At 42.7% G+C, this 22,335-nt stretch overlaps 1 protein-coding gene across 1 annotated transcript in view; it reads left to right on the forward strand.

Moving 5' to 3' along the window:
* The window catches only part of LOC148024293 (uncharacterized), a 64,038-nt gene extending 42,250 nt beyond the window's left edge, over positions 1-21,788 (forward strand). Inside the window, exon 3 of the mRNA XM_087693916.1 lies at positions 21,218-21,788. Within this exon, the coding sequence (XP_087550042.1) occupies positions 21,218-21,409 (192 nt within the window). The 3' untranslated portion in view covers positions 21,410-21,788. The remainder of the gene's footprint in view (positions 1-21,217) is intronic.
* Positions 21,789-22,335: the final 547 nt, after the last annotated feature.

Genomic DNA, 22,335 nt, shown 5'->3' on the forward strand with positions numbered 1-22,335 from the left:
CTTTATGGTATCGCCGGCTCATGCAGGATTCAGGTGTTACTCACTTTCCTGCTTCTTCTATAGGTCCACGTCGATCAGCACGTTTATAGGCCCAGCGGGACAGTTCACTATGTGTGAACTATGCTCTTATGTCACAGATTCTTCAGGATTCCGAGCCTTCCACTGTGGAGGAGGCTCTTGCACAGGATATTTGGAGACAGGCTATGCAGGCCGAGCTCGATTCCATCGAGCGAAACCATACGTGGGAGCTTGTTCCGCGTCCCGCGAAATGGAAGGTGATTGGTGTGAAATGGGTCTTTAAGACCAAGTATCTTGCAGATGGCTCCTTGGACAAGCATAAGGCTAGGCTTGTTGCCAAGGGTTTTGCACAGCGTGCAGGGTTGGACTACTTCGAGACTTTTGCTCCTACAGCCAGGATGTCCACCATCCGAGTTCTTTTGGCTCTTGCTGCTCACCACCGTTGGCCTGTTTATTAGATGGACGTCAAGTCTGCTTTCCTGAATGGCGTTCTTGAGGAGGAGATTTATGTTTCACAGCCTCCTGGTTTTCTTGTGCAGGGGAAGGAGGATCATGTCTACAGGCTGCGGAAGGCTCTTTATGGCCTGAAGCAGGCCCCTCGTGCTTGGTACCAGCGGATTGACCGCTTCTTTCTACAGAGTGGCTTTGCGTGCTCCGCTTATGATCCCAACCTCTACTTACGGGTTGTGGATTCTCTTTCAGTGTTCCTTATCTTGTATGTGGATGATCTTATCATTACAGGGAGTGACACTCAGCAGGTGGAGCATACACGGTCCATTCTTCAGCAGGAGTTTGACATGACGGATCTCAGGATCCTTCACTTCTTTCTAGGCCTGGAGATCTATCAGATGGCACAGGGCATTTTTATCTCGCAGCACAGGTACATCTCCGAGCTTCTTTCGGAGTTTGATATGGCTGAGTGTCGGCCTATCTCATGCCCCATGGACCCCGAGTCCAAGCTTTTGACAGCTGGAGTTCCCCTTACCGATCCCACCCGTTACAGGTGCCTTGTCGGCTCTCTTATCTGGCTGCTTCACACTCGGCCGGATATCTCCTTTGTGGTGGCTTTATTGTCTTCCTTTATGCAGACTCCTACCCAGGATCACTGGCAGGCGGCTTTGCGGGTTCTTCGTTATTTACAGGGGACTCAATCTTTCGGGATCATGTATGGAGATGGGATTACCCTTTCTGGATGGAGTGATTCTGATTGGGCAGGTGATGTGGATTCGAGACGATCCACTACAGGTTATGCTTTCACTCTCGGATCTGGTGCTGTCTCTTGGAGCAGCAAGAAGCAGCCTACTGTGGCACTTTCTTCTATAGAGGCTGAGTATCGCGCCCTATGTTCGACCGCTATGGAGGCAGTTTGGCTCCGTCGCTTACTCACGGAGATTGGCTTTTCCCAGACCGGACCTACGGAGCTGCGCGTGGATAACCAGAGCGCTCTTGCTCTGGCCAAGAACCCGGTGTTTCATGCTCGCACGAAGCACATTGAGGTTCACTATCACTATGTTCGAGAGCGGATCGTGGATTCGGAGCTGGTGGTGGTCTATTGTCCTACGGCGGCCAATGCAGCTGATCTCTTTACGAAGCCTTTGCCTCAGGCTTCTTTGCTTCATCACATGCGGTTCTTAGGTCTTCAGACTCTCCCAGGAGTTGAGAGAGGGTGTTAGCCTGCTCTTTATCATTCTCAGTCTATCATCTCCTGGTTGTGAGCTCCTGTCAGAGTCTGACAGGAGACAGAGGAGCTCTGTCAGTTCATTTTGTGGCTGTCTTGGTTAGCCAGCAGCCTGTGGGTGTCATACAGCCCAAACTGGGCTGTTTTTTGTGCAGTCTGCCCATTTTCTGGGCAGTCGGCCAGATCTGGCCAAAGTCGGCCAGATCTGGCTGGTCGGCCAAATCTGGCCAGGTCGGCCAGATTTGGCAGGTCGGCCAGTTTTCTGGCCTGGGGGCTATTTATAGCAGCCCCCCAAGTCATTCCAGCATTGTGCTTTGCAGGTTCAGCTCTGCCTCCGTCGTTTCCGTCTTCGGCATTGGTGCTGTCATTGCTTTCAGTCTGTCTTGGTGCCCTCACTGACACTCCGGGCTGCGTGCAGGGACTGCTCTGTCCATTTGATTGTATTCAGCATTCATCTCAGTCAGTGCAGACTTTCTTCCTTCATTCTCTGCTTTCTCTCTCCTCTCCTCCGTGTTCGTGTTCTTCTTCCGTTGCGCGCACTCACATGTATATCTTGCTAAGCTTCCTCTAAGGAAGTAGGCTTATTATTGTCTAACAGTGAGCTTATAAACACATGCTTATCACAATCATCTACTTCCATAAAATTAGCCAAATGGCCCCCCACCACCACCCCCACCACCACCAAAATCTGTACTGCATCTTCCATTGCACGAGGCAAACCAAAATCAAGTGCACGTTGTTTAGGAGCATGTGGTGTAGCAACCGCTCAGTGTAATAAATCTGTCCGGCCATTTACAACAGGCATTTGGTGCAGCAACTGCTTGCTTTAATAAATCTGTTCGGCCATTTACAGCAGGTATGAACTCCAAAGAAATTAGCAAAAGACCCTCAAAGACATCACCAATGTCATGGGTGGCTGGCATCTTAAATTGATCATGTGAAAATGTACTCGACTGACAAGTACTTTCTTCGTGCATGGATCATACAACTGATAGCCCTTGTTTTCCAAATTGTAGCCAATAGAAATGCATTGGACAGCTTTATCATCGAGCTTTCCATGAAATTTTTTAAAGAACATGTATATAGGCTATACATCCAAACACCCGAAAGTAATCAACTTTGGGTTTCTTGCCATGCCAAACTTCAAATGGTGTGGTCATCTTTAATACTTTGGTGGGTGCACAATTAAATACATGATTCACACACTGAAGGCCTTCAAGCCCAAAACTCATGTGGCAGCCCATTGCTTTTCAGCATGCAAGGAGTCACTTCCACAAGTGTCCGAAATTTCCTTTTAGCAATACCATTTTGTTGAGGTGTCATTCTAACAGTGGCTTGATGCGTAATGCCATTTTCGAGCAAAAATGTCTCAAAAGTACGAGACATGTATTTCCCCCCACTATTTGTGGAAAGTTTTTGCACCTTCAAGCCAATTATAGTGGCAAGCTTTGCAACAAGATGTTTAAAATGCATACACACATCAGATTTTACCTTGAGACCATACACCCATGTATATCGAGAGTAGTCATCAATGAAGTGAACAAAATAAAGATGATCCCCAAGTGCACGTTTCCTCATGGGACCATAAACATCGGTGTGAATAAGTTGCACTTTTTGGACATCACATATTCTTTTTGAAAGCAAACTTGTGTATTTTACCCAAAATACATCCCTCACATGCATGGGGAGGTGGGGTCTCCATTGGAGGCAATGCATCTATCATCTGACACCATTGAAAGGTCATTAGATTGCCGAAACTCATATGGCTATATCAAGCATGCCATAGCTCCGCATTTTGCATTGTAGTTGAAAGAGTACTAACTACTAGAGCATCATGAGACCGTCCAATAAAAAGAGGCCCTTATATAGGGTGCTAGATAGCGTGATTGCATAATTGATCTCTTTGTCTCTGACAATGCATTTGTCATATTCAAAGATGATATGAAAGCCCATGCTTATTAAAAGCATGTATAGACAACTGATTCTTTGTAATGTTAGGTACATAGAAAACATCCAGAAGCATGAAATCAGAACCATTTGTAGCAGTAATCATGATTGAACCAATCCAACATACATCCTAACTAATGCTGTTCGCACATGTAACGCGCTTCCCTGCAAGAATGAATGCAAAGATGTGAAGAGACACTTCCTAGAAGTGATATGCTTGGACACCCCGCTATCAGCATTAAATGTTGAATCAGCCATCAAAGAATCAAAAATGTATATAAGAAATGCATAGTCCTCCTCCACTAAGTTGGTTGAAGTATCATCATTAGGAGATTTGTTGTCTAATGTCACTTGGACAGCCAAATTGGAGTCCTCCTCTTTGGTCAATCACTTCTTGCTTTCATCAATATAATGACCGGGGTTTTTGCAATAATGACATTTTCCCTTTTTCTTAGACTTTTTTGTGTCTTGGTCAGCCTTATTTGATGGCTGTCCAGCATTGACCTTTTGCTCCTTTTTCATATTTTACTTGACTTTCCCTTTGCCTTTGCACTTTGAGAATATAGCCACATTACCCAAATGCAATGTAACATTTTTCTGAGTTTGTTTCTCTTGCAGTAAGATGTTTTTCAATTCCACAAATGCAACGGCTGCCCCCTCTGCCACACCACCACCCCCCCCCGGCGGTCAAAGACAACATCAACGAGGTGTGGAATCCATGATATGACTCATGAAGTGAGTTCAATGTGATGGCTACCTATTTTGCATCTTGAATTATCTCATCAACATTAAGTAGCTACTCATGAAAATCTTGTATGTGTGTAAGGTGATTTGTCATGCTGTCACCCTCATCCATGTTTACATTAGCTAGCTCTTTGTGGAGATAAGATATCTTGGCTTCATTACGTGTTGTGAACAGACGCTCTAGTACATCCCAAGCAGTTTTTGAGGTCCTATAAGATATAATATGCGGAATAATTGCACTTGTCACTACTAAGGCAATTAAAGATAGGGCTTGTGGATCCTTTGAGTCCCACCTCTGCTAAGATCCTCAGCAGGGGGAGGGGGTGCGACAGTAGCAGCAACAATCTGCCCTCTAGCATTATAGTAAGGTGTTTGAGGTGCAAGACCTCTTGGTCACTGCAGATCACCAGTGATATAGTCCCACAAATCCTTCGCCACAAGGTTACGCACCATGAAGCTCTACAGAGGGTAGTTGGTGCCATCGAGCTTGTCCCTCGTGAGTGAGAACACTAAGGATATTACTTTGATCATTATGTCCCTGACATGCCATGCTGCCAATGATGTACAAAAGTCAGCAGCCAAATACTTCAAGCTGAAGTATAGAATGTACTCTGTTGAGTACCAAAAATCCCTATACGGGATTAGAATGCAAGTACCAAACTGCTACAAATCTTGACAAATGTGTCCAATGTTATAGAAATCAGCACTAAACCTGCAAATTACAGCAATACACTGCTGTACCGCACTTGCCTCAAAATGTATGCCCAAATAGACAATTTGCAGCAATTGAATGCTGAGTTTTCACAAATTCAACTGAAAATCCCCAAAATTCATTGCCAAATTTGACTGACATAGCAAGATAATGTTCCTACTTGTTGTTGGCCTTGGAATGTGTGTTGGGCAGAAGTCCCAAATTTCTTCGCAAAATTTTAGAGAAATTGAAGAAATTTATATCTTACAGTCTGAATTTTTGTTGAAATGTTGCCTCAAGATGTGTTTGATAGTAATCGGCAGCTAGAATCCACATTGTAATGCGTGTCAAGCCTTGTAGACCAAAAAGCCCCAAATTTGGTGCACAAATCTAGAAGAAATTGTGCCATGTCGGCTTGCCCGGTGTCAATTTGCGCATTGGAGGCTAATTTGGGCAAAAGCCCCAAATTTTCGGCACCTCAAGATGTGCATGTAGAGCTTAGAATCTTTGGATGTTGCGCACAAGCACAGGAGGAGGTATAGTCCGTACTAGGCAGCATGGACATTGAGCTGATGAGTGAGGTAGGCTGTGACATTAATGTGACATTAAAGTTAATATTTAATGTCACATTAAGGTCATAAGTGTGGAATGTGACATTAAAAGGGATATTTAATGTTACATTAAGGTAAATCTAGGGGAACATGCACGAGAATGACCGTCCGGGCTCTGGGGCGCCCGAACGGGGTTAAGGGGAGCCTAGAGAGTAAGGGAGTCCAGGAATAGTAGGACTCCAGGAAGTTGACGGCTGGCAAAGAGATAAGCTTGAGGGCCAGCACTTATCTAGGCGTGGCTGGGAGGTTAGTCTGTCTCGTGCTTCCATCTTTTCAAGAAAACTGTCCCCCGTAATCTAACATAGGCGGATGCTACGGAGCGTAGTGGAGGTGCTGCAAGGCAGCATGAGCAAGGTGGTGTGACATTGGCGGATCTGATGACTGGTTACTGGCAGGTAGAACAACCGGACTTGTGGTGCTTTCAAAGCCGACGGGGGGTTTTGTGATGCTGATTGAGGTGGCAGAATGTCAAGCTGGAAGCGGTGGCCACAAGAAAATCCTAGCTGAGCTGAGTGGCTTGTAGCTGCCTCTCCCCCTTGCACATACGAAGGCTGGTGGTAGCAGGACCTGCGATGGAGCGGCATCGTTAGACAGCGGTTGAGCGAAACGTGCGTAGAAGTTGTGTTGAGATTTGCAATCACATCCATGCTACCTCTTTGTAAGAGCAGATGGGTTGAGGACATGCAGGTTGCAGGAATCCCATAGGCATAGAGGGAAAGATTGGCATCTACCCATCTCTATATAACATTATACTTGTTTGTCACTTTCATATGAGATGAATGCAATGTCACTGCCATTTTGCTTTTCAGTTTAGTGCACTTGGTGCTTGGTTTGTGTCCTTCAGTCAAGTCACTTTGTCTCTGTTATGCCCAAGTATATATGAGGTTGGTCTATGTCTACGAGTCTCCATAGCTGCCATGCTTTAGATCCCGTGTTTTCTCATGGTATCAGAGCACAGCTGAGCATGGCTGGCATGTCTTAGGTCTTCTCTTTGCTCCCTTAGCTCGGCATTGTCAGATTTCCAGCTTGCTGTCTCAGTCTACGCCCGTCTGTATCCGTATGCTGGCACATGCTCCCTGCGCTGCGCGATTCAACGTGCCATCATGGGGCTTTGGTGGCCTATCTACCAAGCTTCATTTCTATCAATTTTTTTTTTGAAAACGATCAAGTATACACTACACACACAGTGAAAAACCAGGCTGCCCCCAGAAACCCTAATGCAGACTCCATACCCAAAACTCAAAAGCTTCATCTCTCCTTCATTTTCTCTCTCTTGCGACTTAAATCAATCTCCTGTCACTCTGATCTGACATCCTACTCAATTCCCAACAATTACTTTGGCATCAAATTAGCAAGGAGGGGAGATCTTGGCAGATTTGGAAGCATTTCAAGAAGATTCAAGCATAGTGTCTCTTGACACTTATCCAGTGACTCTTGTCACTCATGTCAGCTTTGGGTTACATCAGATCTGAGATTTTTTGGGCTACTCTAGCATCAAATCAAGGAGGGGAATACAACATTGAAGATCCTAGAAGTTCTTGAAGACTTATTGAAGATTTTCCAAGCATCTGGCTCCACAAGTATTTCTTGATACTAGTCACTTAGTGTTTTCTGGGCACTTGTGCTTGTTAGCATACTCAAGTCTTCTACTGCTGAAATCTGAGAATTTTGGAGCTGATTTGTTGTTGTTTTACAACTCCAACATGGGCAAGGACTCTCCGATAGTTCGCTTTAAGGGGGTCGGGTTTCACACCTGGCAGATCCACATCAAGCTTATCCTAATGAAGATGGGTCTTTGGGCCATCACAAGTGGCAAAGAATAGAAGCCTCGTGATGCGGACCTGGCAGTCACTTGGCAAAAGAATGATGATAAGGCTTAGGCCATTATCAAATTGGAGCTAGACGACAGCTATATCCACCATGTGGATAACTGTGATACTTCACATGATACATGGAAGAGACTTGACACTTTGTTTGGTGCACAGTCTAAGTCATCAAAGTATGGTCTCTTGATTGAATTTTTCAGGCTTGATATGAAGTTTAGCACATTACTTGCCACACATCTAAATTACATGGAAGGACTTCTAACCCAGCTTATAGGAATCAACATTAAAATGGAAGAAGATGTTTGCATTAGTGTTTTGCTTAAAAGTTTGTCTCTTGAATATAATAATGTATCAACAACCTTAATCAATATGCCAAACCCTAAGCTTATTGATATCCAGGCATCACTCTTGGAGGAGGAAAAGAAGCTAAAAACTAAGAAAGAACCAAGCACCTCTAGAGATAAACAAGCGTTATATGTTGGCAAGAGGTACAAAGGCAAGAAGAACCAGCTTTTCTATGATTTTTGCAAAAGGATTGGACACACTGAGAAGTTCTGCCGTGCTAGAAAGAGGTCTCAGAAGGCCTATCTTGCTGCAGTTAAAGAAGAAGAAGACCATGGAGCAAAGGAAGAAGAAAAAGACCACCAGGAGAAGGACAAGCCTCATTAGTCCTTCTATGTCTACTCTGATAGATTGTTTTAGCCTTGTAATGTTTAAAGCCCAAATGCTTCTATCATAAGCTTGTAAACTCCTCATGTAGCCTTGTACTACAGTCTATGTACACTTTGTGGGGCCCTTGTTACAGCCTCTGGATGTCCACCACATTTGTGGTACCCACACTTAGCCTTTTCTGCGACAACCTTTGGTGTTTTGCCATGTTTATGGTGTGCCCACACTTTGCAGGTGTTGCTTTCACTAAAGCCTCTACACACTTTGTACTTCTGGTTGTGATTGAGGAGGGGTGTTGAGATTTGCAATCACATCCGTATTGCCTCTTTATAAGAGCAGATGGGCTGAGGACATACAGACTGCATGAATCCCATAGGCATAGAGGGAAAGACTGGCACCTACCCATCTCTATATAACGTTGTACTTGGTTGTCACTTTCATATGAGATGAATGCAATGTCACTGTCATTTTGCTTTTTAGTTTAGTGCACCTGTTGCTTGGTTTGTGTCCTTCAGTCAAGTCACTTTGTCTCTGTCATGTCCAAGTACATATGAGTTTGGTCTATGTCTACGAGTCTCCATAGCTGCCATGCTCTAGATCCCGTGTTTTCACAAGTTGCTTTGATACCGAATGTGAGAAATGCACTAGCTATGGAGGAGAGAGAAATGAGAGACAATGACAGTGAGTGAGCTGAAGCAAGAGAGTATACTTGCTGAATTGAAAGATAGAGTGTAAGTTCAACACTAGTTTAGGTCATGGGTTGACCCAACTAGGCTTCCACCAACTAACTAGAGTTAGGCTTACTCTATCTAGCCCCTAGTGTCACTGCTTTAATGTCTAAAGACAATAGGCACACACACACACACACACACACACACACACACACACACACTTTAATAAGGATCCACACCGCATGCTCTAATCCTCCCTTTTGTTAAGCTTATAATCTTAGGAAAACAACTCACCGTCCTTGCTCTAAATGTCACTTTGTCACACCTCAACTCCTCCAACTCATACTCTCCTACATTTGTTGTCTTATTAATCCCGTTTCTCTCATAGGAGCAAAATATTTCATGGTGTTAATAGATGATTATTCCAAATTTAATGTGGAATGTGAGAAATGCACTAGCTATGGAGGAGAGAGAAATGGGTGATGGTGATAGTCAGTGAGCTGAAGCAAGAGAGTAGAGTGTACTCGCTGAACTAAAAAGATAGATTGAAAGTACAACACTAGTTTAGGTCGTGGGTTGACCTAACTAGCCTTCCACCAACTAACTAGAGTTAGAGAATGGTTGGAAAATTGCAACAATAGTTTTCTCTCCTCCTCTTCTAACCTCCACAATACTAGAATGAGGTTCCATGAGCCTTGAACAGCCCTTTCCCCTCTTGAATGGGAAGGTTTTGCCAAGTGGCAACCTCCTAATTGCAAAATTTCAACCCAATTAAATTAAATTAATTGTTAATTCTTGCTTGAAAAATTAGCCAAACTATCCAAAAATCAAATTGGCTAGGCCAATTTGTCATGTAAGCAATCTTGAGCATTTATTAGCGCTTGAACTAGCATTAGCTAATTAATTAATGCCTAGTTCCTAATGTGACTACTGACATGAATGGCTGATAAAATGATTTTGGCCAAAATTGGCATGAGATATGAACTTGTACTTGTCAAGTACCACTTATTACAACTTTTGCCTTTGACACCCATTGATTTCTCAGGGTCCTTGGCCCATTATTGTGAAATAACTAACTTGCACATCACAGGTTTTAGGTGCTTTGTGCTGCTGTTATTCATTGTTTCAAGGTGTGCAGTCTTTGTGTTTTGTTGCTCTTAGGCCTATTTGCCACTAGGGGACTTGTCTACTAGCTGGATGCCAATTTTTTGGAGGTGCCGTAGCCTGCATTTTACTATTGCAATGCTGTCTAGATGAGATGGTGTCATCTTTCTTTTGTGTCGATCTTGCTGCCCGATTGACGATGGTGACTGATGTAGAGAGTGTCACTGTTTCTTCGGTGGCTTGGCCAGTTCTATCCGGCTACTGGATAGATAGCTTATCCATTAATTCTTGACCCCTTGGATTGATTGGGATAGTGATTTTGTGTCAAGGAGGCAAGCTGACTTCTATGGCATGACATGGTTGGTTGGACCAATGCCTAGTGGGTTTGCCTTTGTGGGTTGTGGTAGTTCCTGATCTCCTCTATTGTGACACGTATGCTCCTTTGATGCATGACTTAGCAAGGAGCAAGGATATCCTTGCTCTATAGCAGTAGAGTGACTCTCCTCATATATCCCCAAGCAAGAGAGGGATGATTTAGAGAGGGCAATGGTTGAGTATGTTGATGCTTGCAGCTTGCTATACATTCATATGATGGGGTGGATCTTGAGGGAGGCTTTCTACATGTATCAATGAAACCAGCCTTCCTTTCATGGATGGGTGGTAAACCCTTGATTACAACTTAATTACAGTAGCAAATAATAAATAAAAATCTAAAAAAAATACAAATTTACCTATTGATCTTGGACAATGCACACCTGATTGGCCCCAAAATTGGCGCCCCTTTTGGTATTTTTTTAGCTTTATTGAAGAAGAAGTTGGTTTACAATGGGATTCTCCCGATCCCCTTCGCAATTCAAACTCCCCTTGTTGTCTAGAGTGACCAGCAAGTCTTCAATCTGATTTGCCCCTTGATTCAGGCACTTAATTTGTCTTCATCTACTTCACAGACGATGAAATGCCCCAATTTCAATGGCTTGCTAGTCCTCCACTTGAATTTAGTTGAAATTCACCTTCAACCTTGGAAAATCCAAGTCTTGGAGCTTCCAAATTTTGGCATGCTTCTCGAGGCTGTTACTAAACTTTAATTTCTATTGAGAATTAGGGTTTACAACAGAGAAATTTGCAATTTCTCAACTTCCAAGGGTCCAAATGCTGAGATCTTTGGAGCAAGGCTATGAAATGGTTGGGAGATGAGAGAGAAAGTTGTAGAGAGAAAATTCAGAGTTTTGTCGTGAAGAATGAGTGAAAATCAGTCAAATGCAGTTGTTGCCCTGCCACAACAACATTAAATGCTGTCGCCTACAGCTGAGACATCCAAATCAGCTGTCACCTTGTACTTGGATGCAATCGCTCAGTTGTGGAGGGTCCGAATCTGCAATCGCTTCCTCGAAACCCACTCATGGCTGGCTGCAATGGTTGAAAATAGGTTGGCCATGGTTGCTCAGAGCTCTCCCACATTTGCTATAGCAAGAATGATCTGGTTTTTCCTCTTCTTCAGTCTTTTACTAGTGTATATGGGTAAGTTTGCCAAGCGGTAGCCTTCCATTTTTCAACATTATCCATCATTAAATATTAATTTTCAGCCTTTAATTATTGAAAATTAATCTAATAATTATCTAATAATTATTTTGGTGCCAAAAAAAAAAATCTTGACTAGCCAATAATTAAATTGGCCAGGTATCTTCCACTCTTGAGTCTCTTTGTGTCATCTTTGACCATTAGATTGGCATTAGGTACCATGAAACGCTACATCTCTAGTGTCACCAATTGACATTTATAGCCAAATGAATGACCTAGGGCAACAATTGACACCAGATACCACAAGTACTTGTGTAACATAACTTATAGCAACTTTTGCCTTTGACATCCCGTGATTTTCTCGAGTCCCGGGCTCGTAATTTTACTCTAACCCCAATTGCACCTCACATATGCAACACTTACTTAATCATGTGATTAAAAATTAATCCACATGCTAAGTGAGGTTTTAAAAATACATGTCCTTATGACAATCATCATAGTCTAGCAAGTCAAGTGAAGTTTGACTTTGTATCCATGATAGGAGGTTAAGTGAAACCAGCCTTTCTTCTCGGATAGGGTGGTAGATAACCAAATTAAACGTTTATTATAGCAAGCAAATAAATTCACAAATCTGAAATAAAACTTTACCACAAATATCTTGGATAGTGTTGTCAGTCTGTCATCTCTTGATTGTGAGCTCTTGTCAGAGTTTGATGGAGACATGGGAGCATTGGCACTTTAGCATGCATTTCTCCTATCCTAGGCCCAGTTCTTATGCCTATTAGTTGGATTTCATCTCCTGTTAGTCACACAGTATCGCGATTGCAATGACACTATTTATGGCATTTTTTTCAGCAGTTAGACTGCATTTATTGCAGTCCTAACATTGTTTTCAGCAAGTCGGCCATATTTTGCCCCCTATTTTCAGGTTGGCCAGATTTGGGGGTTTCCAGCTATTTATAGCTGCCCCCTCCCACACTTTGGCTATCATCTTTTGTAGGTTGGTGCTTTGATTGCCTCCATCTCCAGTGGTGCTGTTGTTGTCATCATTTCAAGCGAGATCTGGTGCCCTCATTGACGCCTTGGGTTGCATGGACTGATTTGTCCATCTGTTTGTATTCAGCATTTATTTCAGTAAGTGCAAATTTCTTTCTTCCTTCATCTTCCTATTGTCTTCTTTCTTTACGTTCGAGTTCCTTCTTCCGTTGCACACTCTCGCATAGCTATCACCCAATAGGCCCCAAAAACAATGCCCCTTTGGTATTTCTTGAACTTGTATTGCTATGAATTTATAGTACACTGAGATGTAGATTGATCTCTCTACAAATTCCGATATTTCGGGCTGTCACCAATGATTAGTAGCATCAAGATCCAATTTGTCCCTTGATTCTAACACAGTTCTAGCACAAATTGGGTCGAGAACACTTCCATGCGTATCAACTTCAATGTGGATGTACAATCTCTATAAGGCATGTTGTAATTAGGAAACTTATTTCATACCTCCGTGTCTCCAAAACGTATGAAACACCTATTTTAAACTTCCAACAAAAGCTCTACCCTAAAAAAAGCAGTTGAACATTTGGAATCAACATGCATTGTAAAATTGTTTTATATCTTGACATGGATAATGACATTGATTGTAGAAATTGTGGTTGAGCAGTTGTCTATGATGTATGTACGTATTGCTGGCTTCTTTAATAATCAAAGCTAATATTGTCATGGATAATGGATCATGATGCATGTAAATATTGTGCTACATTGAATCTGCATTTCCATTGTACAGCTCATGAAACACAATAGATTACATTATATGGACGGCACTCTATACATATAAAGGCTCACAATTTTCTTCCATCTCGAATGAAGCTTGTTTCTAAAGTTTTACAAAACTCATGAAACCTATTTCATATCTCCCATTTCAAAAACCCCTGTCAACAATGATGGGCACACAGTTTAAGCTGGCTGAGAAACCCTAATTTTTACCCTAAATTAGGGTTTTGATAACATAAACGTTGATAAACCCTAATTACAGCAAAACAATGTTTAATATCCTTAGATTTGTTGAGATGAGGGAGAAGGACAACAGAGGAGAGAGACCTTCAATCTAATGCCAAAAAAGTGCTGCAAGAAGCAATCTATTTAGAGAGAGAAAATCAGGTCATCTGCTGGTTTTCAGGGTTTTGCTGCTGTGTGAAACCCTAATTTCTGCATGACCAATTGTCAATGACCCCATTTTTAGTGTTTCCTATTGTTTACAGCCCCAGAATCTGCTCCAGATCAGGTTGCCCTGCTGTCTTGAATCTTCAGCAGCTGTCTCCCTACTTATAATTGAGTTATCCACCCTCAAATATGTCCCAAACAGCCCAAAATGCGAGAAAAACAGCCCAACATGGAAGAAATACTTGCAAGCAGCCCAAAACTGATCCAAACTTGACAATGGGCAAATTTCTATTTTCATTGGGGCCTCCACATGCCAAAACGAGCCAATAAGGCCTTTGGTCCGGCCCTCATTGAAAATAACATTAAATGGTGTCCAACCTCAAATTTCAATTCCTAACCTTTTTGAATAGTCTTGAAACTTTTCGCAAACCTTAGTTCAAACTAAAACATTAAATAATTTAAAAATCTTACCCCCATGACACCAAAAGTCATTTCCAAGGGGAAGTTCAATTTTCTTGACCAAGACCTATTCTAGGTATCCCACACGCATCTGTCCATGCAACTTCTACCATGTCCCCCATTGCAAAGGATAGGATTGTTTGTCACCATGACACACACTTAATGTCACATTTAGACCTCACATGTGCACAACTCAAGTGTCACAACTTAAGTATACAAAGAGCATGAGGTTAACAATTCATGTTCTCCTGACATCAAGATGGCGAGTGGTTTTTTTTTCCTAGTTTGTGTCCACATTGGGGGCCACTTGGGCAATCAAGCTAAAGGCAAGGAATCCATGGTTATGACGTACTTCTACAAGGCATTAGTGATAGATAGAGAGATTCAACTATTTTCATTTTTACAATCAGGGTTTTAAGTATAATCGAAAGGAACTTGGTGTCTCTTCTTAGATTTCTTCTTGATCAAGGGTTAATAAAAAAAAGACTAAGAGACTAGAGAGACAATAGGGTTTGCAGGGAGAAACAAAGTGTGTATGGCAAATAGTGAGAGAGAAGAGAAACTCAAAAACACAAGAACACGGTGATGATGCACTGAATCATGTTGAGGATGATTGCATTGTCTTGTTTGACTTAGACGACAACACTTGTGGGGAAAAGCAGTGAAGGGAGCGAAGCGAGATTCATCATCACCTCATAGTTCACTCATATTCAAAGTTCACTCACATCATAGTTCACTCACATTCAAAATTCATGACCCATATATATATCACATTAATCCACTTATCACTTGCACCACCCACTTGTACTTGCACAACTTGCACCATCCACCTAGATGACATTGCACTTGTACCACTTGCACCACCTAGGTCACATTGCACTCATCCATATTCTTAACATCATAAGAAAGTTGGACATACTCATTAGAGTCATGAAAAGTGCCCCTCTTAGCCACTAGTTCATTGACATTTGGGTTAGTGAAGGAAACTTCCTCCCCATTTGTCATACTATTTCTAACAAAATTCAGCCATCAATAGAGGCAATAGCTTTAGCATATTACTATTGTCCAAGTAATCATTGGAAGGTGAAGGATAGTTGTCAAGGGAGCGAACCACAGTTCTCAGATGTTGGGAAGATGGCTTGGGCAGCAAACTCAAATCCTAGAGTGTGTCAGAGCTATCAAACGTAAGGAGAGCAGCCCAGATGTTGATGCCAAGTGTTAGATGATGACGCCAAATGTGGAGGATGTCCGTAGGCAACAAAAAGCAAATACAAGGGGCTCAAAGTGTTGATGCTAGGAGAGAGAAGATTGATGCTAGGTGTTGAAAGTTGATGCTAAGTGGAGGGAGTTGACGCCAGGTAGAGGAAAAGCCTCCAAACTACAAAATGTAGATACCAAGGTGGTGCTAGGCTGATGGGAGTTGATGCCTACTAGTGAAGAGCCTCCAGATGCTACAAATGCAGGAAGTAGGATGATGCCAAATGATGGAGATTGAAGCTTGGATAAGGACAGCTGACACCTGATGAAGAAAGATGATGCCAGGGTGAGTGGAGATTATTGGAGTGACGGAAGGACAGGGTCTAGAATGATTGAAGTAGTGGTGGTGAAGAATGAATGAAGTGACGGCCTATTTATAGGCATAAGCTGTCTAGTATGACGCGCCACTGAGTGGGCGCCCATTGATCACGAAATGAGCAAAATGTGGACATCAGTACTTTTTGGGGTTGGTAGTGTGAAACCCTAACTGAAATGTATAAATTGAAGAATTAGTTTTTCAACACTCCCTCTCAAGCCCAAATAGGGATTAAGAAAGAGGAGCAACGAGAGATACGAAGATGTAGAGGATCTCGAAGATCCAAGATTTCCACTTGAAAGGTAACCTATAGTTAGGAACAATAGATGGGATGCTTGCAGAACCTAACTCCACATCGGGAGAAGCCACTAGCTCTGTAACTCCATGCCAATGGGTATCAACAGGAGAAATGACTGCTCGAAGACAACCATCCTGAAAGAGTAAATGGTGGTGAAAGAACTTCATGATGAGCAGGTGCCTCCTTTGAGGATGGAGGAGGCTCCCTTGTGGAGCTGGAGTAGCCCCCTCTGAAGGCGAAGAGAGTACATCTCCCTTTGTGAGAGATATGAAATCTAAAAACTCATGGATTACAGACTCCGAATCATTTGATGATGAAGGAGGTGCCGCCAATCGTGTCGAAGAAGATATTTGGGGTGTCGAAGACAGCAAAGAACACGTAGAGGTGGCCTCTCGAACCAGAGTAGTTGAGGGTGGGGGAAGGTGAGGCTCATGTTGAGCTAAGGGTGGGGAACAATTGATTGCTCTCAATGGAGTGGACTGCGTAGTTGAGGTAATGGAAAGTGTCAAACAACCACTGTCTCTTGAAGGAGCGGATTGCCAAGGGGTTGGTATCCAACAATTAGTGTGAGGTAATGGAAAGTGTCAAACAACCACTGTCTCTTGAAGGAGCGGATTGCCAAGGGGTTGGTATCCAACAATTAGTGTCTCTCAGTGGAGTTGATTGTAGAACTGCGGGTTGTCTAGGTGGCATTTCTAAAACCCTAGAAGAAGTAGAAGCAGCCTTCATAGTGCATTGCGGCAGTTGCGAGGGGGGTCATGGCGCCTGATGATCCTGCCTGATGATCCTCCTTTTGCTAGAGAGGACTTAGTGCGTCGGATGTGTCTTATTGCCTTGAGCATAAAAATTTGAAAGTCGGTGGAGAATAAACTATGTGGCCTAGAAGGGAGAGATGGCATAACGAGTGCTTGGGAGTAGATGCATATACGTTGGTTGTATAGGGAGGAAAGGTCCATGTTGGCAAGTATCAGTGGTAGGTCCGGTGATGCCACAAGAGAAGCACCCAATGGTTTGTCCATTTGCTTGTGGAGAAGTCATAGTACGGGAATGTCAACTTGTAGAAGGAAGGGTGGGTGGGAGAGGAAGAGAAGAGTATCTTTGTCTCCTATTGATGCAGCGGAAGGGGGGACATTGGTAAATGATGTTGAATTTGTAACTTGTCTTTGTCTTCTCTGATGTAGAGGATCTTTGTGGCTCATTGAGTACCTCTAGCTTTGATATCATGTTAAAAATGGCTAAGAGACCAAAGAGACAGTGTGGTTTGCGAGGAGAAACAAAGAGTGTGTACGGAAAAAAATGAGAGAGAAGGGAAACTCAAAAACACAAGAACAAAGTGATGATGCATTGAATTGCTATGAAAAGAAGTTGATACAATAGAACTAAAGCTTAGAAAATGACTGCATTTCCTTGTCTGACTTAGGCGCGGCAGCACTTGTGGGGAAACTGCTAGTGAAGGGAGTGAAACGTAGTCCTTTGGGCAATGGGCTATCGAAGTAATCATCGGCAGGTGAAGGATTGTTGTGGAGGGAGCGAACTGCAATCCTTTGATGCTGTCGAAGATGAGGAAAGATGATCACCAACTGTTGAGGAAGGGAATTGCAGTCCTTAGATGATAGGGAGATGGCATGGGCAGCAAACACAAATCCCAGAGCGTGTCGGAGCTGTCAAACGCAAGGAGAGCAGCCCAAATGCTGATGCTACATATTGGGTGCCTTTATGGGCAGTTGGGCAGCCCATTTATGGGTAGATTATTTGTCACTAGTCTCGCCCTAAGGCCTCTATATAGTCTACCCCATTCCTGTTGTATTGGATCATTTCCATCTTGAGAGAAGGATTTTGGAGGTAGTGCTGGTCACCACATGTGCCATTCACCTGTTGTATAATACATCTCTTCGATTGCATGAGGGATTCCATTACTTGTTTGTTCATTGTTTGAGTTTTTGTCTCTCTTTTTCACTGTTCATTCTTCTCAGTGTTCGGCACTTGTGCTTCTTTTGCTTCTGTTGCTCGTTTTCACATATGGATGATCAAAGACAAGGTTCTTTTTTTGGAGAAAGAGGATCTTGAATTCATGGTTACTTGGGTGCTAATTAGAAAGCTAGTAATAGGTATTAGGTAGGCATTACAAAGTATTGCTGCATATGGCCACCACGTGCCATGGTATGTTCCAATACTTGTATGTTATGTGGGTCCTCGGAGCATGGGCTGAACACGATGAGGACTCCCTATACTTTAGACTCATCAGAGAGGAGGATAGAATTTTGAGATAGATTTGATACTGATGCATACTTGAGAGACTTGGTTGGGTCCATATGCATCAAATTGCAACACTACAAAGATCACTTTCTAAGATTCCTAGATGGGAGGTTTATCAAACGACCAAGCAACATGGATGTGTATATGTCTCATGCTATGAGGTTTGCTGAAACCAGCCTTCCTTCTCGGATAGGGCGGTTTAACTTGATTAAGCACTTAATTACAGCAATTAGCAAATGAACATAAACTGAAATGCTCACTTTACCTTCATAAACTTGGACAGTGGACACCTTGTTGGCCCCAAAACTGGCGCCCCTTTCGGTATTTCTTTAATTTCAATTGTTGATGGATAAATTACAAGCCGAGATTTAACAATCTCCTTGGCTGATTCAAAAGCCCCTTGCTGTTCCAATAATCAGCAAAGCATTTAGGCAAATTGCCCCTTGATTTTCACCTAGTACTTGCTCTAATGGAACCCCAACTGGTCAAATGCTGCCCCAAATTCAAATAGATGGGCTGGCATCTGAAATCCTCACAATTCCACGAATTTCTGGTGCTGATTTCAGTGTACAATGCCTTTGACTGATGGCACGGGTCCCAAGGTGGCTGCTAAACCCTAATTACTGCTGTAATTTAGGGTTTACAGCAGTAAACTCTCTGCTATCCACCAAATTTGGCTGTACTTTGCTACCCATGGCTGAGAATTGCTGAGAATACTTGAGCATAGACTGGAGGAGATGAGAGAATGCTGTAGAAAGAGAGAAAATCACCTAAAATGTATCTTTTGATTTGTAGCTCTGATGACAAATTTGATGGTACCAACAGCTTCAAAAGGGGGGTAAAATTCCAGCTCGGCTGCTCGGCTGGCAAGCCCTCCTCTCCTACCGCCGCCTCTCTTGAGGCGGAAGAGAAAACCTGCTGCCCCCTGTTGTGTTGCGGCGCGCGATCGGCCGTCGTCGCCTCTTAGAGCCAAATGTGATCACCTCCTCTGCCTCCACCAAGCTCCGAATGGTTGCCATTCAGCTTCCACCACCCTCCAACAGCCTTCTCCCTAGTTGCATGGGAAAGTTTTGCCAAGTGGCAGCCTTCCTAATGCATTTTCAGCCATTAAATTAATTTTTCAGAATTAATTAATTCTGAAAATTAATTTCAGCCCTTTTGACCTTGCTCGAAATTAAACATGTCCATCTGGAATGAAATTGGCTAGGCCATTTGCAACTTGGAGTGGTTCCCAACCTGTGTTGACTCTTAGACTAGCGTTAATTAATTAATTAATTAATGTTAGTCCCTAGTGTCACCACTGACACTTAATGGCCAAACAATTGTCCTAGGGTCCAACCTGGCACCAACTGACCACCAAAACCCAATTGACATAACTTAACACAACTTTTGCCTTTAACACCCACTGCATCCTTGGGATCCATGGCCCGTTCCCATGAAATAACTGCCATGTGCATCGCATGCGCTAAACAACCTTGCACATTTTGATTAATCAAATGTTTCTAGCAAGATTAAAGCATCTCAAAATTTCACGCCCCCATGACATTTGCCATTAGCCAAGTAGCAGGACCATTACACTCTTGAGCAAAGCAACATGGTAGCCAGTTAGGATGGGATATGCAGGGTTTGCCATCAAAAGGCAATGTTAGAGGAGCATTTACAATTGAGATTGAGGCAGGTGAAGCAATATGGGTAGCGAGTTAGGACTGGATATGCTGGTTTTGCTATGAAGAGGTAGAGTCAGAGGAGCATTATGTTTACAAATGCCAGATATATTGTGAGACATGGGGGAGATACCATTGCTTGCTAACAGAGTGTTTTGGCTTGATAGAGTACTCTCAGCAAAGATGCCTCCTATCTTTTCCTTATGTAGCTCTAGAGGCATTAAGAGGGGCTTCTAAACTAGCGATCCCAGCCGAAGATCACCTGCTTCTTGATGTCCACTAGCACACCATACCTCCGTCCAGATAATCCACTGCACACTGGGGGCTCACAGTATACAGAGCTTTGGACATCAGAGCTGCTAGGATACCCAAATTACAGGGATGTAAACCACTGTGGCTATATCCGATTGGCATATATTATTCAGACCCCAGCACAACATCACAGAGCCATGGTGCAGATATTCTAGGGCCTACAACAGGCTGGAGTAGATATAAGGGTGGTCCTGTCCCCTTGATATGTTACATCTTGTATACCCACTGGATGGAATGAATGGTAGATTAACATGCTAGACAGGGACTAAACATGGGACTAGAATTAGTTTCTTTCCAGTTTTAACATGATAGTTCGAGATATGGACTTGCTGTATATTGATTTGTCTCATAGGCCAATTTGGCCTCTACCTGTATCACGGACTTGCTGTATATTGATTTGTCTCATAGGCCAATTTGGCCTCTAGTAAATGTAAATATCTTGTGTGTGTGTGTGTGTATAGGTGCTGCCAATGTCCTTGCCTAACATGGCAAACCTATGGCAAATTATTTAAACGATCATGACTAATGGACTGTGCAGTTGCAAAATATTTATGACCAAGGTACTATTCAGACTGTGTCTGACTAAATCCAATCCCTACGTGCATAACGATTACATCTTGTTCGATATGGATCTCATCTGTCCTCACTTCTGCTCGACTATCTGACCATGCCTGCATTTGAAGGCATACGTGGGTCAATATGCCCCTTTCTCCCTTCTCTCTTCCTGGACATTACTGATGGAAGTTAAAATATATTGTGATAGACCGTATTGCAATGTGGTTGCCATCATATTTTAGAGGTTGCTTCCAATTTAGTTGTGTGCAATGCTGAAAAGCACATGTCTTTTGCTGAGGTTTAGTCTTCTTAATTGCTGCTCCAGAAAATAATCACTCCTATAAACCTAGTCAACACACTTTATTTCTGAAGCCTGTAGACTTGCTGATTATGCTTGTGTGTGGATCTAGAGCATACTTTTACCATGTTAGCATTGTGATGGTGGTTCTGTTTTGTTTTGCAGGAACGGTTGCAACGAAACTTGATGGTTTGCCAGGATAAATTTGAAGATTCAAGGTTAACCAAACAAGAAAGTTCATACAAGGAGTTGGAGCAGTGCATGAGAGCAACTGTTGATGAACAGATAAACACTCTACCACATCTTGCAGCAAAGCTGAAATCACAAATGCCTGCTGATCCATATCAACAATCATAAAAGAGAGTTCTGTGGGTTTAGTGCAAGTGTTGGAGTAGATAGATTGAATTATTATTCTCATTAATAATTCAGAAGTTAACATAGTAGGTGAGCTGTTTATATAAAGGCACAATTTTGTTCCCAGTGTCACCTCACTGTGATTATTTACATACTCACAATTGTTGATTATTTACGTACTCACAATTGTTTATGAGAATTTGTATAAGTTCTCATGAAAAGGTGAACAGGAACCAAAACACCCCCCCCTCCATGCCTGTTTTTGCAATGGGCTCTTGATGTCTTCTATTTATGGACTACAGGCTAGCGTTGTCTTTTATCACTCATTTTGGAAGGCACAGCAGAACTGAACAACATAATCTGTCAAAATTTCACTTCTCTACATGTCACTTCTGGATGAACTAGGTAGGAGTTAGATCTTGAAATTTGTGTGGTGGCAGGTCTAATGTTCAAACATTGCCTCCGCTTCACATTCATTGAATTCATGCTACTATGTGGTCTGTAGTCATGTCTCAAGTCATTTCTTTAATGAGTTTCTTGCAGTTATTTTAGCTAACAGGGATCTGGTCTGAGTCTATTTCTCAAGCTTAACTTGCATTATGGAAGCTATATGATTCATCATGCTATTTTCTTTTTAAACGACGGTTCAAGAAGTGAGGCCCTTGCTCATTTTGGAGCAGATATTCCTGGAGTCACCCCAATAAAAAGACATTGACTTCTTCACTACGAACTCCACCATTTAGCTTTCAATGGGCAGCAAGAAGCAAAAGGGATGGTTGCCTGGGATGCAGGACCTTCAAGGTCCTACAATGGTGGCTCTCTTGCTGGTGGGAGGTCACTGATCTAGCTTGTAAGTACCCACCGTGCCATTTCATATAGTACAGCACTTCGGTTCTGTAAAGTCAAAACTTAATTCAAATGCTGATAAA

The sequence above is a fragment of the Lygodium microphyllum genome, chromosome 15 (genome assembly GCF_053477565.2).
Source record: "Lygodium microphyllum isolate KBCC chromosome 15, Lygodium_microphyllum_v1.1.10, whole genome shotgun sequence".
Taxonomy (NCBI): Eukaryota; Viridiplantae; Streptophyta; class Polypodiopsida; order Schizaeales; family Lygodiaceae; genus Lygodium; species Lygodium microphyllum.